We start from the raw sequence: 17,382 nt of genomic DNA on the forward strand, positions 1-17,382 counted from the left end.
TTTTCGGAACCACCGAGGAGTTGTACTCTGGCCCAGCAAAATCGATCGTTTCAGAAGATCATCCATTTATGGATCACAAAGTAATGCGATTGGAACACTGCATCGACCCATAGACCCAATATTCATCACGACGGATTATTTGCTCTGACGACGGTAGTATTCAAAAAGGACCTATTAAGGAGATCTAATCACTGTCTACAATTAACATAATTACGAAAATTATAATGACATCAATAAGAAAAAATAAACATGAAATAATTTATACACAAAGCCAAGTTCTTTATAAAGTTAATTATGATATAAATTTTTTTTTTGCAAATACACAAAACTTTTAGTATAAATCAAACATTTGATTTTAAGTTAAAAAAAAAAATGTATAAAACAGTATTTTAACTTATATTGATAGTTATCAAATATAAGAAAAAAATATATTTTAACTAGAATAATTCACTTTTAAAAGGTATAAATAATAAAACAAAATAAACATTTTTTTATAAAAAATATCAAGTTATCTTTGACAAGTTTTACGATAAGTATGCAATTTCTTTTTCTTGTACAATTGACATACCCCTGCAAAAACATGAATTAATTAATTACTAAGATACCGTCAAGTATAGTGGTAATGAACAGATTTAAATATTATAGTTCATTAATCATTTTCAATAAGTAGTAGAATAAGCGTTTTTTTTCGGCATTTACTATAGTATGTCATTATATCGTTCATGGTCGTATTAAGGAATTATTTAGACAATTTTTTATCTAAATAATTATTTAAAAGAATATTTTGATTTGAATGATCGAATCATTTTTTTTATTTAAATAAAACATCTTAAATTTGGCTGAATAAAAAATGTTTTCGAAGATTATAAAATTATAGGCGGTCTCCCCCTGAATTTGAGCTGTGGCGCCCTTGGTTATACTTATATTAGGTAATAACAATGAATATATAATGCTAAGAAAAACAATAAAACCATTATTCATTTGTATTGTTATCTAAAATAAGTTATAACCCCTGTTTATATCAGAGTTTAGGAAAGAATCAGGTTTGTCATTTTTTTTCTGTTTTTTAACTAAAATACAAAGAACTGGAGAAAATTTATATTTTCAAGATAAATTAACAAAAATAGTAACAGTTCCTTAAAAACTATTTTTTCCAGATTCTCTCGTCATATTTGATAATATTTTGTGTATATAGCCATACACATTTATTTATTATTCTGTATGTTTAAAATTATTTTTAATGACTAGACACCGATCTAGCATGCCCAAATGTTTAACGACAAAATCTCCATATTTGATTTTTAAATGGGCTATTGAACAATTCTTAAAATTTTTTTAGATTTCATACATTTAACAGTTAACACACATAATTTTCTACCAGGCCATTCTGAATAAACTTGCATTGAATTAAAAATGTCTCTTCTTAACACAGATTATACTTACTTGGGACTTCTTTTTACATTATAGAATTTATCAACCTTGTCACTAGCTGATAGCTTGCGCAAGAAATTTGGATCGTGTGTAATAATAATTAATTGAAAAGATCGTTGACAACTACGCCGAGCCACTATACTACAATTTTTAAAAAAAATAATAGCATATTTACATAAATTGTTACAATTTTAAATAAAATGTGTATGTATTTGATTTGAGTCTAATTGACATACTGCGATAACGAATCAGCCAAGTTTGTTATGTTCGGTTCATCTAAATTTGTCGTAGGTTCATCCAGAGCAAGTATACCACAGTTTTTACTGAACGTTTCGGCTAAAGCCATTCTTATAATCAAACATGCTAAAACCTAAACAAAATTTCATAGATTTACATTGATCAAAGCAAAATGTATATAAATATAAGAAAATAAACTATTACCTTTTGACCAGCACTACATCGGCCGCGCATGTCTAATTCAGTACCATTTTTCCATTGTACAACTCGATAATTGTGAATTCTTCTTTTGGCTAAAATTTAGTAAAATGTTGAAAACAAATTTTAAAATGTAAGAAGTCATTCATAGTAATTTATTTTTACTTGTTTCGGTTTGTATTGGTTTGACATTGTCATCGGAAGTTTTAATTTCAATGTAATCTATGTCATTGCCATTGTAGATATTTGCCCATAACTCTTTAATAATAGCGTTGATACTTTGCATGCGACCTTTATGAAACATTTGCAAAGTAGCATCGAGAGCTCTCCAATACTTTTCTAAATCTTTTTCCACTTTATTTAATACTTCAAAGTGTACCAATTCGTGCAAGTAATTTTTCTCTGCATCTTTGTAATCAGGATTCATTAGTTCGTTCATGATCTTCGTTATACCAGTATTTAACTCTAACTGCCTACCTCTAGAAACGTTTTTCTAAAAAAAAAAAAATTAATTTTATTTAGAATTATATTTACATTATGGTAAACATATAATTTATGTAAAATAATTACAAACCTGAGTGTGTAAACTTTCTATTTTTTGTACCACTTTTTTCTTTTCTTTTAATAAAATATTTATGTCGGTGTCTCCAATAAGTGTTTTTAAATTTTGTATTTCATTTATACATTCAATTTCTTCTTTCATTTTATTCCTAAGCTTTTTATTGTTTTCCAAATCAAATTTTTGCATCTACACAGAAAATATTTATTATATATTAAGTACGAAAAGAACAGTTTTTCTAGGTTTTCTTCATGTTGTTAATCTGCATTTTCTATAATATATAGGGTTATAATATCTAAGGAAGGTTTATGTTAGTGGTAAAAACATTAATCAATTTTTAAATAATCTGATAATAATTTTTTAAATAATAGATTAACTTATCAATTTAAAATTAATTTTCTACTATTTAATAACTTATAGATAATTTTGAAATTGATGAACAATAAAGTACCAGGTGAGGACAATTTTAATCCTAAGTTAATACTTGTGGAATGGAATATTCTGGAATTACACATAATGATTTCAGACATATGGAAACATGAACAGGGAAAAAAAATAGAATACCGCAGTTATAGGCAGAGATTTAAAATGGGGGACTCAAAAAAAGTGGAGAATTACCAGGGCATCTCTATTTCTTCCTACTAGTCAAGGTTCAAAAGTTATCTTATCAAGAATAGAAAATATATAGAACCAATATGAAACTCATAGGTGACTATCATTAGTGTAGGTGGTGATAAAAGGCTAGTCTAAACCGAACAAATATTCACCCTTAGATAAAGCATTGAACATTTTTACGAGTATGACAAAGACCTGCACAACGTATTCATTGATTTCCAACAAGCCTGTGTCAGCATTGATAGAAACTGGTTATGGTCAGCAATTAATAATTTTAGAATTCCCAACAAATCAGTCAGCCTAAAAGGATTTGCAGTCCTAACACATTATGTATAGTACGGGACCATGGTGAAAAATTAAAGAATGCCCCTATCTACCATTCTCGGCTCCACATTGAAGTTTTAAGTATTTTTATAAGCACAATAATAGTAAAACTTAATATTATGTACTTTATATGGTGTTAAAACATAAACTAATAAATACTTTTTTTTAAATATTGATAATACCTTTTGATTGGTGTTAAACTCTTTAATAAAATCTATTTTTTTCTGAATTTGCAACTGAACATTGCTGTAATCCTGTTTTTCTTTTTTTAGTTTTTCCATCAAGTCATTAATATCCTGAATGCGTTGTGAATAATAGTTTTTCTTGTAATCATCAATTGATATTTGCAAGCGCTTAATATTATCAAAGTTTTGTTCTAGCATTTTTATCTAAAAAAAAAATTAAATAAATACTTTTAAGTAAACAAGTACAAAATATTATACAACAGCAGTTGTTTAGCAAGTAATTACTTTTTTTCCATCTTGTTCGATTTGTAAAATGTGTTTTTTCTTTGTTTGTTCTAATTTGCTGGCATATAAAATTAGATTACTTTTAATCGGTTCAAGAGCACTCCTGGCCTCGTTTAACTCAACGTTTAGTGTCGTTTCGAGAGATTGTAGATCGATTAACTTCTCCATTAAGCCTTTTTCAGCTTGAACACTACTTTTTATTTTTAATTCTTCAGTTGTAACCATGTTTTTCTTTTGTTGAAGCTCGTGTAAGTTTTCATTATATTTAACTAACACCGAACCGTTGTTCTCTATGTTTTTACAAACAGCAGACAATGTAGACCTGATGGAGCTTTGTTCAGATAACGCTTCATGGAGATTTCTACTGGATCCCGATTTACTAATCTTTGCTACTAACAATTGTTCTTTTTCTTCTAGACGAGCAGTCTCATTGATATAATTATCAATCAATGTTATGTCCGATTGAATAACTTTAGCATTAGATTCATCAGTTTCTAGTTTGACATTATTTTCAGACACCACCGTGAGTTCTTCCCGACATTTTTTTAAATTAAACTCGATACTTTCTAGTTCTTTTCTAAAATTCGAAACGTAAATGACTTATTGAATAAAAACATATCAAAAGATAATATTACATACAATATATTACTTACTTAAGATTGGGTATTTCAGTTTCTTTTAAAACAGAAATCCGAGTGCAAACAGGCATCATTTGTTGTAATTTTGACTGCTTTTCTAAATATATTTCCAACTGACCAACTGTGTTATCCAACTCATCAGGAATTTGTTGGACTCTCATGTTCAGCTGTAAAGCTTTAATAGTTGTAGACATTTGTGTTTTAAATAGTTGTAATTTTTAGATAGTTCTTACATCATTTATCAGTTCAGTAACATCATCAACTGATCCAAAGCCTCGATGACACAACGGACAACATGGTTTTTCAGCTTGAAGTTTTGCTATATACCGTTTAAATAAGTGGCCTGAAGTTGATACAGAACCTTTGAGATCCTTGAAAATAAATATTTTTAAGCAATTACAGAACAAAATACGGTCAAATGAAGAATAATAAAGTATTTACTTGCAACTCTTCTACTTTTTCATTGACTTCTTTTAAAATTGTATCATAATCTTGCCCTTGACACATTTCATACGCGGCATTTTCATCGTCAGAAAGCATCCTCTGTTTTGTACGTATGTTCTCTACTTTATGCTTGTGGTTAGCTTCTAAAGTCGTCAACTTTTTTTGTATTTCAGTAATAGATTTTCGGTTGGATTTTATTGTGCTAGTCTTTAATAAAGTTTAAACATTCATAATGGTAAACTTAATGGAGTTAAAGCAAGTTTAAAACATACCAATTTTTCCAAAGCCGAATTGAATTCATATTTTAGGTTGCTCTTTGGTATAAACCCGAGTAGGTTTACAAGAACATGATTCACTTTGTTTTTACTAAAAAAATAGATTCGTACAAATTAGTTACTAGACCTTTTTAAAGTTACCATATAAAACTTACAGTATCTGAAGTTTATTTTCGATTCCAGATTTATTTGACCTTATAGTATTAAGTTCTGCTTGTTCAATACTCAAAAGTTGCAAAGTTTGTACTTCCTTATCAATATCTTTTTGTTTTGCTTCCAAACTATAATACGTTTTTCAAAAATATTATTGTCAATAAATAATTTCTAAATGCATGATTTGCAGTAGGGAAGTGTGGTCTTATAGGTGGGGAGATAATAAAAAAAAATATTGTATAAAAATTGTTAAAAATATTTGATATTAGTATTAATTGATGGTTAACAGGCAACCGGCCATAATATCTGGCATAAACCTGATTGTTCAGAAAAGCCATAAAGCCAGTTTTCCTAATTTAATAGTTAAACTTGAGCTATGTATATTAGCTTACTTTTAATTGTAAACGAAAGAAAATTGCTAATACATTCATACAATAACGTATAAGTTTGATTTCTTTTTTTATAAATTATTTTTTTATTTTATTATTTAGGTCATTTAGTATTTCCCAAACTAATCATAATATCAACAAAATAAATAATTGTTGCAACATGACCAATAAACAATTATTTTATTTTTCTGGTTTTTTTACTATTTTCATATACTACCAGTTACAAGTTTTTCCTGCCAAATTTAATGTTTTTGTCTTTAAATTATTCTTTAGTACCATAATGGCCTAACTAATCATATTTTTGGGTGTATAACAATTGAATTATTTCACTAAAAAATTAGTAAAAAAAAAAAAATGTAATTTAAACAATCACACTTTTTTAATGGGTACCATTTTAGTACATAAACGAGTCAAAATTGTACTATACAACAATTTGTTCTATTTTATTAATATTATTAATCTAACTATTTTTGCTGGGAAAGTATTAATGAAATCTTTACTAAATTAAATGATCAAAAATAGTTTTTATTGCTCAAACTAAATTTTTTTTTTAAAGTGTAGTTTTAGAGGGTAACTTTTAAAAGTTGATAGCAACTGCTCACATATTTGATTTAACTTTTAATGTAGAATAATGTTATAAATATAATGATTACTTTTAATAGTTAAATTAAATATATTGGTTGCTATTTCACTTTTTAAATTTACCCTCAAAACCATAATTTTAAAATAATATTTTTGACTTGAACAATAAACCCTATTATTCATAATTTAAAAGAATAACAATTTCATTAGCTGAAATAATGTTATGATGCATAAATCTGTTGTAAAGTAGAATGGTGAGTACCCTGCATATTGTCGTTGCCGCGAAAAAACCTCCTATGTGCTAAAACCCAATAATTGTTCAGGAGACATTAAAACGTGTAAAACGATTTATAGTAGGTTTTTCATTTAATCTACAGTGGAGATGGCACGTTAGAGATTTTATCATACGATAGCTTATTTTTTTCTGTATCCAGGGATACCAAAATCTCAAAATCGTAAAATTGGTACATAAAAGGTTTTTTTATGGAAACGACAATATATTTAAGCATTTAGAAAAAGATTTGGAGAAATAGGTTATTTTTTGCCATATTGCGATGCTTTCAATTTTTCCATCTAGTTTTTAGTTTCAAAGTATTTATTTATATAGACTGTAAAACTTATATAGAGCTGTCAATTATAATTAATAAATAATGAGTAACATATTCATTATTTATTAATATAAAATTAGCTGTGATTTAATGAGATTACCTAGTTTTTTCATTATGCTTTTCTTCGATGCATTTTTTAATATTATTTACATCCAATGATCTATTTAGCTCTTCTAGTTTTTTGTCAATTTCCACCATTTCATTCTTTAAAACACCTAATCTATTAGCTGAATGTTTTACCTGCAAACAAAAATTAGTTAAGATCATTTAATTTTTTGAATACACTTAATTTACAGTATTGTTATAGGTACTTCTTCAACGGCTTCTTTGGTATTTTTAATGTCAACTCCAGTTTCTTTAATTTGCTTTTCTTTCATATGGATTTCATGTTCTAATTTTGCTTTTCTCTCTCTCGTTTCATCGATTTGCAATTGTAACTCATGCTCAACTTGCCTGTATTGATTTTGAGTTGATTCCAGAACATTATTCATGTTCTTTAAAGAATTTGTAATCTTATCAATTACTTGAGTTTGGGTAGATTCTGATACTTTATCATTTACTAAAGTATTATAATAATATGTTTTAACATTTCATTCTAATTAGCATTGCAAATAAATATACTCACAATCAATATTCAAATCTTGAGCTAGTTTAGTCAGATTTTGATTTTGATTTTGTATATTACTCATATGTTGTTTCTCTTCATTCAAATACTGTCCTCGTTTGATTTCTTGTTTATTTATTTTTACTTGAAGATTATTTTCATTGTATGATGCTTCCTGTTTTTCATTTTCTAATTCCTGTTTTTCCCTTTCTTTTTGACTAATTGTAAGATAATAGCAAATAAAAAAATATTCATTAGTTTTTTTTAAAAAAAAAAGTGATATTTGATTAGATTTAATTACGGTTGTTTCTATTTAATATTTAACTATAAATAGTATAGGTATAAAAACTCACATCAAGTTATTATCGAAATTAGATAATTCTTCTTCGAGCTGTTGATCATTTCCTTTGAACTCGGATTTAATTTCATTTTTTAAACCTATTTGAGCTTCTTGTATATACATTAATTGTTGTTCAAAGCATTTTAATCCACCTTGATGTATTGACAATTGACTTTCAAAGTTAGAAATTTCTTTAATTCTAGTATCCAAAGGAATACATTCTTCTTCTATTTTGGCAATGTCATTGCGTATAATCTCCAATTTCGTTTTCCTGTCATCTAAGGTAGCCTTTTTATCACGCGCTTCATCTCGAATTTTCTTTTTGAATTGAATATTATTTTTACTTATTTTTTGGTCTGTAACATAAAATATATTTGATCAATACAATTGTTGATAAAAATTACTTTTTTATTAAGATACAAAAACCATTTTAAATTGATACTGTTTATATATTACCTTCATGAACAGTCTTAATTTCTCTACGGATCTGATCAATACATTTATCATATTTTCCAACATCAAATATCGAATCAAATTTTTCTTTCAATTTCTTGTCTTCGTCAAGAGGCCTGTACAAAAACATTTCATTCAACTATGTATTTAATATACACTATATCTAAAATTGAAAGATTAATATGCTAAACATACAATATAGGCTTTATGAACCGTTAGACAGCTAGTGGTGTTTAAGGATGACACCAGACAATACATTTATTGTGCAACAGAGAATTAAAAATATATAACCAATTTTTTTAAATAAGATTTAATAATTTACCAATTTGAATCTTCCTGGTGACAAAAAATTACATCTTTTAAAATTGGTTTAGAAACTCCTAAATATGTACACATTATTTCATCAATATCTGCACACTTATGAGACGCAGACTTTCCCTAAATAATTACAAATCATGTATACATTATAAACATTAGTGAATTATTTTGCTTTGTGTCATACATTTATAGAAATAGTTTGATCTAAGGTTTTGGTAGTGACTTTCTGCTTTTGAGTAGATTCTAAAGTCTTTGATACAACCACTGATGAATTCTTTGTGTCATTAAAGTACAATTTTACTTGACCTTTTACCTAGAAAATAAAGTTTATCGAGTATAGATAAATTTTTCAATTCTTAATTTTATACATTAAAGTTAAATTAAAATAATACAGTCACATGGTCTGAGAGTTTAGGATCCCACACAAAACCACCATTCTTTGTATTTTTTGGTTGATCGGAACATGTAGCATATTTGAGACATTCAATGATTGTAGTTTTTCCACAACCATTTTCACCCAAAATCAAAGTTAACGGCTTTTGGAATTCAATAGTCTGCCTTTCATCCGGATGGTAACTCCTAATGCCTTGAATTGATATTTTATTCAAAGTAGACATGTTCTAAAAATACAATACAAAATGAACTGATTAATCCTAGTTTATAATAGTAAAATAAATACATAACCGACTTATAAATAACTATTTTAACTAATTTGATGTGTTGATGCAGATATTTGTTCTTATTACATTCATGAAAAAGATCATAGAGATACCAAAAACTTGTAGGTTATATGTATAATGTATATGTATTACCTATATTTATAATGTAAATAAAATACATTAACATAATATTTGGTTTATATAATGTCAATAGCTGTAATAAGATGGTTTGAAAGCAGACAAATTTAAGATGCAGGAATGCTTTTCCTTACATTAAGTACCATGCTGAAAATCTTACTTCAACCACTAATTACTTTTTGAACTTACTATAAATTACTTTTGTCAAATAGATTGCCTGAGATAATATTTAGCTTACTCTATTGATAATTAAATTTAAGAATGATCTACCATAAAAATAAAAAAATCATGTACCTAATAGTTTCAATAATAAAAAAATACGTTTTCGTATTTACAAATTTAAAACCATTTCTCTCAGATTATTGATTTTATTACAATACACCTAAAAATGTTTATTCGTCATAATAATTACACAGTTTTATTAACATTTTTAGGCGATAATAATCAGTAAGAATATGGAGTGATTTTGTAATATACTCACCTAAAATATATTTTTCATCAAATGTATAAATTAAAACTTGAATAATAGCTAATAATATTAATTATACTATATTATGTGTATTAACAAGGAGGCGTTACACTTTTGGCATAGGTTTTAAGCAACAAACAATTAATAAACTTAATTAAATAATTAAAAAATTCACATATTTGAATAAACGTTCCCTATCAAGTGCATAGAAAGAAGAAACATTACAATTTAAAGGATCAATTAGTAAATAGTAAATACCAAACCTTAATTGGCAATTTTACATATGGAAAAGGTAAATTTTACAATTACGACATTACCGATAATCGATTATCAGTAATCACCGGTTGAGTGTTCACACTCCACATAGCCGGGCGGCTAGATCAACGGTTCACCCAAGGCTTAAATATACTAGGTTCTTGCATCTCTACCACATCTCTAACGAAAATGTTGATGATAAAAGTAAAATGGCAGCGTAAAGGTCAGCCAATCAAATTAATTTATTTTATAAAGGTATTATCACAGAATCTGTGGAATTACACGATTAATGGTCTTTAATCGTGGTTACACAGAATAATTATCTCCAGCGGCGTTTGCCGTTTATGGTAACAGCCGGTTTATTTTTGAATTAGTTATTATTAAATGAGTAGAAGTCAATAACTCAAAAGGTATATTATTTGGTGCGAGTACCACATATGTTTAAGTATAACCCTATTTAGCATTGAAGGGAACTCTTTCGAACGCTTATTCCCTCCAATATACGAGCCTACTCTTTGAAACTTTCGAGTTTTTATTTTACATAAAGCGTGTATCTTCTTGGAGTCAAGGAACGGATATAATAAAAATATATCGACTGCTTAATCAAAAAGGTGGGAATTAAATTAGTTATTTTGTAATTATAAGATTCTTTAGAGCCATCGTCATAATAAATCGAAACTTAACATTGCTTACTCTGACCCCACACCACCGATTTTACTTCATAAACACATGGCTTAAAAAGTATGTCCGAATTAGAATAATTCCATGTAAACTAATAAACAATAGTAAAGAAATAAAATAATATACAATTTAAATAAACTCTCAACCACAAAAAGAATACTGTGTAGTGTATACTATCATCAGCGCATACAACAGACTGATACTATTTATAACAAATATAATTTATGATGAGATAATAAAACACAATGAATTCTAAATCCACTATTTATATTAATAACCTGCAAACTTATTTTTATTAATAAAACAGTAAACTTTTTTTTTAATAACAAAAATATAGGTACATTTATCTACTATCATGAATATATGATTTTAGATTTTATCATAGTACAAAAGTTGAATAACAGATAAGACTCTTACACTGTATGAATTACGAGTCCATTACATAGATTCATCGCTAGTATATTTAATAAACCATAGTGCAGTATTAATGGAACTATCCATATCTGCTGATACTGTACTTAAAGGATGGCAATCATTGTACATTAATATCCTGAAAATTTAGTTAAACGAATATAATTAAAATAATTAATGAATAATAGCATTGATCATAATCAATGTTAATAGGCATCCCATTAAAAAAAAAATCAAGTTTACTTGGTGGTAACTCCGTGTTTCTTAATAAGATGATGATAAGCAATACCCTGTGATGAAGGCACCCGTAAATCTTTATTACCGAGCAATAATAAAGTAGGTGCCTTGACTTTATGAGCATATCTTAATGGAGAACTTTCAGCCATTTTAACCATAATTTCTTTAGATTTATCAAAGTTATCAACATAAAAGTAGTCAAACCCCACTTCAGTAATGGTCCTGTAAAAGCAAATTATGATTTGATTTTTATAAAATTCAATAAACCCAGTTGGAAAAGACAAGCTCGTGTTCAAAGTAAATATAATTTTCTTACCAATCAGGAATGTCGGAAGTAATAAAGAGTGATAGAAAATCAATAGCAGGATTTCGAGTTGATACAGCTTTAAATTTATTCTGAAACAATACGGTTTGTAATAAAAAATCTGCTAAATTTAAACATACCAATCATTTATACCTGAAGTTATAAACAGAAACTATATCAGTAACAGGATTCAGAGCACTGACTGCATTGAATTTGGATTGTAACACAAGTATTCTTATAGAATATTTTAATATAACAATAATGAAACTCTTTAAATATTGATAAATCAGATCAAAAAAATATTTACTGTATCAAAATCATTTAATTTTTTTTAACAGATTTCAAAGAAGGTTATTAATTCTACCTGTATGTATTTTTAAGTTATGTTCACGCATAACTTTGAAACGGAAAGACATATCTGGACAATTTTTTTGTATGCAAACTTGGGTTTTCTAATTAGTCCCATTACAACTTAAATTCAAATAATTTTATCTAATTAATAGTAATTAACTCTAATTAACCTTTTTTTTTAAACGCTTTTTTGTTTCAAAAGTGATTTATTAAATTATTTTAATATTTAAAAAGGATTCGTTTAATTTTTAAATCTGTACATTCATATTATGTAAATTGTTTTAATTCATATGTTTGATATTAAATTGTACTTTAATGCGTTATTAATAGTTATATAATAATAATGCATATGGCGTATTGACCGGGAGTGGCTATGGCTAACTTTATGCCAGTTCGGTCACCGGGTTGCATGGCATTTCAGCCATGCATCCGGGGTTGATAGTGTGGGTCGCCGCTAAAAATCCCGGGTGGTCACCCGGGTGATCAAGCAGCAACGGACACAGCTTAACCTCAAGTGCCATGCGGCACCTGAGATGTCCACTGCGCCACACCTCCCGGATTAATAGTTATAAAATATATATAACAATAAAAAATTATAAAATTAATTATTTCATTCTTTTTGAGCACTTTTATTATTTTTTTTTATTTTGAAGTCATTAAAAAAAATATTAATTTTTTTAAATAACCGTTTAACTTAAAATCACTATTTAGAGCCGAGGTTGTGGTGTTTTTTGAACAAAAACTTAAATTATGTAAAGTGGTTTCATTTTGACGCTTTTTTTTTTGAAAGAGGAAGACTTCCTACACAGCAGGGGTTGGGCTTTTATTTTTTAAATTAATTAATAATTGTTAAAATAAAAGTTTGAATATTATAACTAGTTTTAGTGTGTTATCAACTCAATTATTTATTTCAGTTGTTTTTTAAAAATCTAAGTTCAATCCTCACAATTTTTCCTCTTTTAAACAAAAATGTGTCAATATTGATCATTCTATAAGCTGTAAGCAGCCATTGTTTTTTTCATAAAATCATTTTCCATCACTAAAATACGGGGTACGGTGTGGCACAGTGGATACCGCAGCTGCCGCAAGGCACCTGAGGTTAAGCTGCAACCGGTACCGCTTGATCCCGGATGGGTGACCACCCGGGTTTTTAGCGGCAAACCACACCAATAGGCCGACCGGTGAGGACCAAGTTAGCTATAATCCCGGTCAATAAGTCCACACGACATTATTATTTTTATCACTAAAATAGCTATTACTCATGGAAAAATTGTATATGTCACTAATAGTCACAACCGCGGACCCTTATTAGCCCTTAATTGGCTAAATGCTTAATAATACATGGTGGAATTCTATAAAATTACAATTACCGGGTATTGTCCACTTAAATGTGTGACTAAAAAACCACCATGTGATCCGCCAAAAAGTACTAGTTTTCTATTAGACCATGAAGGGTTTGATTCTACCGCATTATAAACATCTTTAACATCTGCATCACCAACATGACCTAATAATGATTCTACATAATCTTGACCCAATCCAGTAGATCCTCTGAAGTTAATAAATAATACCGCGAAACCTAAACAAATTATGTTATATACAATTTTAAAATCATGTTGTAAATATTTTTTAACTACCAATTTGAACAAAAAATGCAGCATCTGCTATGTAAGAATCCAATGACTGAGCATGTGGACCACCATGAGGCCATACAATTAATGGACAGTCACTATTTTTTGGACCATAATAAATTGTAGTTGGTTTACCTGAAAATTATTCAAATTAGTAGAAAATTGTGTACTCAAAGGTATAAGTAATCTCACTATATAATGTAAACCCATGTTCAACGACAAATTTATCACTATTTGGAAGACTACGCGAAGGTGATATTTCATTTACAGTTACTTGATTGAAATCATAAATTCCATCACTAGTATTTATCCTGGCTAAAAATAATTGGCCAGGTTTATTGAGTGATGATTTGTAACAAACTATAACGTCATTACATACATCAATTACGCTCAACGAATCTTGAAAAGGGTTTACTATAGGTAGAAAACTGATAGCTTTTGTTTCTATAAAGTAAAAATAATAAATTAGCTACAAGTACAAATTAAGAACCATGAATTACAATTGAATATAAATTAGTACCACTATCAATTGCAAATGTATGTATTGAACCACCCTGAGGTGTACTCAGCAAAATAGTTTTATCATCATTCAACCAACACCTTTGTGGAAATGCCTGATTATATAGCCCATAGAATGGCACTTGTTTTCTATTGATTTCCAATGTTTTATTAACAATATCAACAAGTGTAATAATCTAAAATAAACAGAGTTAATAATGTTAAAGAAATATTTGTAAAAATTGCATAAACAATAGTGTAGTAGTAGGGTGTACACTGTAACTCCCACTTTTGTACACAGGTATGTGCTATATTTATAACAAAATTCGCCTGCCACAGATAGAGGCACAATTTTAGTTACGAGTACTCAAATACATAGATATTTGGGAGATGAGTGCACAGCATATACTCTTACGACTACAACACAGCACATACAAGATAATAATATTACTTTCTTCGTTAACCAATTATAGCACATTAGCTTAAAACATGAATGATGTGGACCCCCTGCTTGGTGTTCTAGCCAAATAAGTTTAGTACCACTAACATTAAATCTAGGAGATTTTACTGATATTTTTTCTGAAGTCGAACTCAATACAGCTAGAAGTTACAAAATTGAGTTAAATTAATAAACGGTAAACTATAAGTAAATTTTAATATACAACTGAGAATGACTTTTAATAAACTTACTATAATTGCCACTTAATGTCAAAGAAAATATTTGGCTACTTCTATTAGTGCAATATAAAAGACCGAGTTTGCGTGGTGTAGTTAAATACCCAACAGCGACAACTCCACTACCATCAGGAATCCAAGTAGCTGCAGCAGGATTGATATCTTCAGGAATATTTGGAAAAACATTAAACTCATCTTTGCTTATATCACAAACCACAAGAACCGGAGAAACTTTACCAACCAGCTGTTCACCCCAATCTTGCCTCCATTCATATTCTTTACCCTAGAATTAATGAGCTGTTAACACATATTCTTAATTATAATTATAAATTTAAATATAAACTATAGTTTTACTGGAGTAGGGCTATCATTTGGTTCAATATTTAAACCTTTGGAAGAAATCGATTTTTGTTTAAAAAATGGTTCTGATTTTGGGACTTTTTTTTCAGCAATGTACATAATTTTAGTTTCATCGGGTGACCATTGTAATGTTCCAAATTCAGCTAAAAAAAATAATACATATTTTATCTTATACTCAATATTTATTATTAGAATATAAAGAAATTGTAATTTATAGTAAAAATCAGAAATTATACAAACCATCAGCATAAACTTTTCCATGAATATCTAAAGCAGTTAAGTCATAATTTTTAATTAAAGAAAAGTTTGACCAAACTTCTAAGTACTGTTTATTTTCCTTTCCTGAATCAATTTCTCTAATTATGCAGTAGTATTTGTTTGAATTGGAATATGCACTTAATAACCTAAAAAAACATAAAAGTTTTTAATTTAGTTAAAATTGTAAATGACAAAATCATAAAATATCTATACAAATAATATCCATTCAAAAATGGTAAAACACAAAATCTAAAGTAAATTATCTATAGTAAATAGGTCATATAATATATCTGCTGCAAAAATTACCAATATATTATTTCAGTAAAGAAGTTTCTGGTAATAACTCTGGTAGAGAAATACAATTGAGATATTTTATAATGCTACGGTTTATGTAAACACTGTTCTTTAACATTATTTTTTGATGAATATTATTTCTTTTACATACTCATTAGTAATATCACTAGGCGGTGATGTTGGTATAAAAGTCTTGTAATCGGATATAACTGTTTGCCGGTATTTAGTCGTTGTTAATCTCTCTAAAACTCGTTGTGTCCAAATTGATTGAACACTAACAGAAGAGGTTGTTGGACAATCAAGTATTCTAGCAGATATTAACGCTGGATATTGAGTGGCAATACGATATGCAGCAACTACTTTATCCAACTTAAACAGTAATACAATTGTTATAATTTACAATATAAATATACTACCCACCTAGTAATTGTATATTCATTTTCTTACCTGTGCCATTTTCCAAATTTCAAATTGTACTTTATTATGTTACCTATTTTTTATACTAGTATTATACTGTATAATATAAAATATCTAAATATTGTAAGTGCGACATAAACACAATAATAATAAGATAAAATTATAACAAGTGAATAGATAAGTATAAGTAGGTAATAGATATGAAGAAGTGAAACTCGACAAAATATAAATACACAATTTATGGTACCTCCGATTAAATTATCTTTTTTTTTTTTTTTTTTTTTTTTTTCCACATGCACCCATAGAACACTGGCTGATTAAATTATCTAGTAATAAAAAATATTTAATACACTTTAGTCTATTTTTTTTTATATATAGAAACAAGTCATAAAAGTATTAACAGTCCATACTCCATAGACCCTTCACTATTAGCAAGTATACCTGTATGCTATGACTATATGCATATTAATAATCGGTGGTTTATTAAGATAAGATAAATTAGACACCTCCATACCTTCCATACCTCCAACTTTGTATACAACTGTTTGACACCTCCAACAAAAAAGGTCGTAACCACAGATTTAAAAAAAAAATGTTTTTGTTTTTAACTGATAACACTCGTTTTCTGTATAACCGGCAAAAAAGGTAGAACTCGAATCGACCAAAGAGGTTCTGAATAACACAATTGAGTTACAGTCGTTGCCAGATAACTTGGCACAGCTGCAGCGGCGCAAAAACGCTAAGCCAAGGGCTCTCAGTATTTTATGTTGTTTTTTTTGTCTATTATGCTTAGTCGAAACATAGTTGATAGTTTATTTTTATAAAATGTATAATAATAATAGTAGTAACAACAAACTCCCCCAAACTAGTCTTTTCCTCGACCGTCCGTCGGTCATAGACAAATTATATACTAAGCTAAAACGAGCGTACTTCGGCCGTGACAGTTCTTTATTTTTGTTGTTACTACTATTATTATTATACATTTTATAAAAATAAACTATCAACTATGTTTCGACTAAGCATAATAGACAAAAAAAACAACATAAAATGAGTTGGGGGTAGTTCTTCCAAAAAATGATAACGCGTGATAAGAAAAAAATGTTACA

The 17,382-nt window shown here is 28.1% G+C and overlaps 2 protein-coding genes across 5 annotated transcripts; both read right to left on the reverse strand.

The window, feature by feature from the left end:
* Positions 1–443: 443 nt before the first annotated feature.
* LOC126840213 (DNA repair protein RAD50) lies at positions 444–11,381 on the reverse strand. Of its 4 annotated transcripts, none has more exons than XM_050575817.1 (22): positions 11,258–11,381; positions 9,031–9,258; positions 8,823–8,951; positions 8,643–8,758; positions 8,324–8,436; positions 7,881–8,223; positions 7,549–7,745; positions 7,235–7,482; positions 7,024–7,163; positions 5,347–5,472; positions 5,189–5,282; positions 4,914–5,123; positions 4,706–4,843; positions 4,488–4,639; positions 3,835–4,411; positions 3,547–3,753; positions 2,441–2,614; positions 2,032–2,359; positions 1,873–1,961; positions 1,668–1,801; positions 1,444–1,572; positions 444–570 (listed from the first exon to the last, which is right to left on the reverse strand). In XM_050575817.1, the coding sequence occupies exons 2-22, from the start codon at positions 9,253–9,255 to the stop codon at positions 525–527; spliced, it is 3,915 nt and encodes a 1,304-aa protein (XP_050431774.1). In that variant the 5' UTR covers positions 9,256–9,258; positions 11,258–11,381; the 3' UTR covers positions 444–524. The 4 variants fall into 4 exon arrangements, with proteins under 4 accessions (XP_050431774.1, XP_050431775.1, XP_050431772.1 ...); XM_050575818.1 differs by lacking the exon at positions 11,258–11,381 and adding an exon at positions 10,853–11,001; XM_050575815.1 differs by lacking the exon at positions 11,258–11,381 and adding an exon at positions 10,222–10,841.
* Positions 11,267–16,964, reverse strand: LOC126840215 (acylamino-acid-releasing enzyme-like). The gene is made up of 13 exons (XM_050575819.1): positions 16,307–16,964; positions 16,011–16,228; positions 15,548–15,711; positions 15,302–15,450; positions 14,963–15,230; positions 14,724–14,872; positions 14,295–14,469; positions 13,967–14,218; positions 13,781–13,909; positions 13,514–13,722; positions 11,805–11,884; positions 11,495–11,710; positions 11,267–11,390 (listed from the first exon to the last, which is right to left on the reverse strand). The coding sequence occupies exons 1-13, from the start codon at positions 16,313–16,315 to the stop codon at positions 11,279–11,281; spliced, it is 2,130 nt and encodes a 709-aa protein (XP_050431776.1). The 5' UTR covers positions 16,316–16,964; the 3' UTR covers positions 11,267–11,278.
* Positions 16,965–17,382: the final 418 nt, after the last annotated feature.

This window comes from Adelges cooleyi, unplaced genomic scaffold, assembly GCF_023614345.1.
Source record: "Adelges cooleyi isolate 19-005CV unplaced genomic scaffold, UGA_ACOO_1.1 ACOO_flye_CR_arks_rails_tigmint_CR_PRNA_376, whole genome shotgun sequence".
Lineage (NCBI taxonomy): Eukaryota > Metazoa > Arthropoda > Insecta > Hemiptera > Adelgidae > Adelges > Adelges cooleyi.

Coding starts and splice junctions, on each gene's coding strand:
- LOC126840213 (XM_050575815.1), bottom strand. CDS start 10,269: ATGTGGAGTGTGAACACTCAACCGGTGATTACTGATAATCGATTATCG. Junction 1,802..1,872: donor GATGTAGTGCTGGTCAAAAG/GTAATAGTTTAT, acceptor AATTTTGTTTAG/GTTTTAGCATGTTTGATTAT. Junction 1,573..1,667: donor TTGGCTGATTCGTTATCGCA/GTATGTCAATTA, acceptor TAAAAATTGTAG/TATAGTGGCTCGGCGTAGTT.
- LOC126840215 (XM_050575819.1), bottom strand. Junction 15,451..15,547: donor TGGAAAAGTTTATGCTGATG/GTTTGTATAATT, acceptor TATTTTTTTTAG/CTGAATTTGGAACATTACAA. Junction 13,910..13,966: donor ACATGGGTTTACATTATATA/GTGAGATTACTT, acceptor AATAATTTTCAG/GTAAACCAACTACAATTTAT.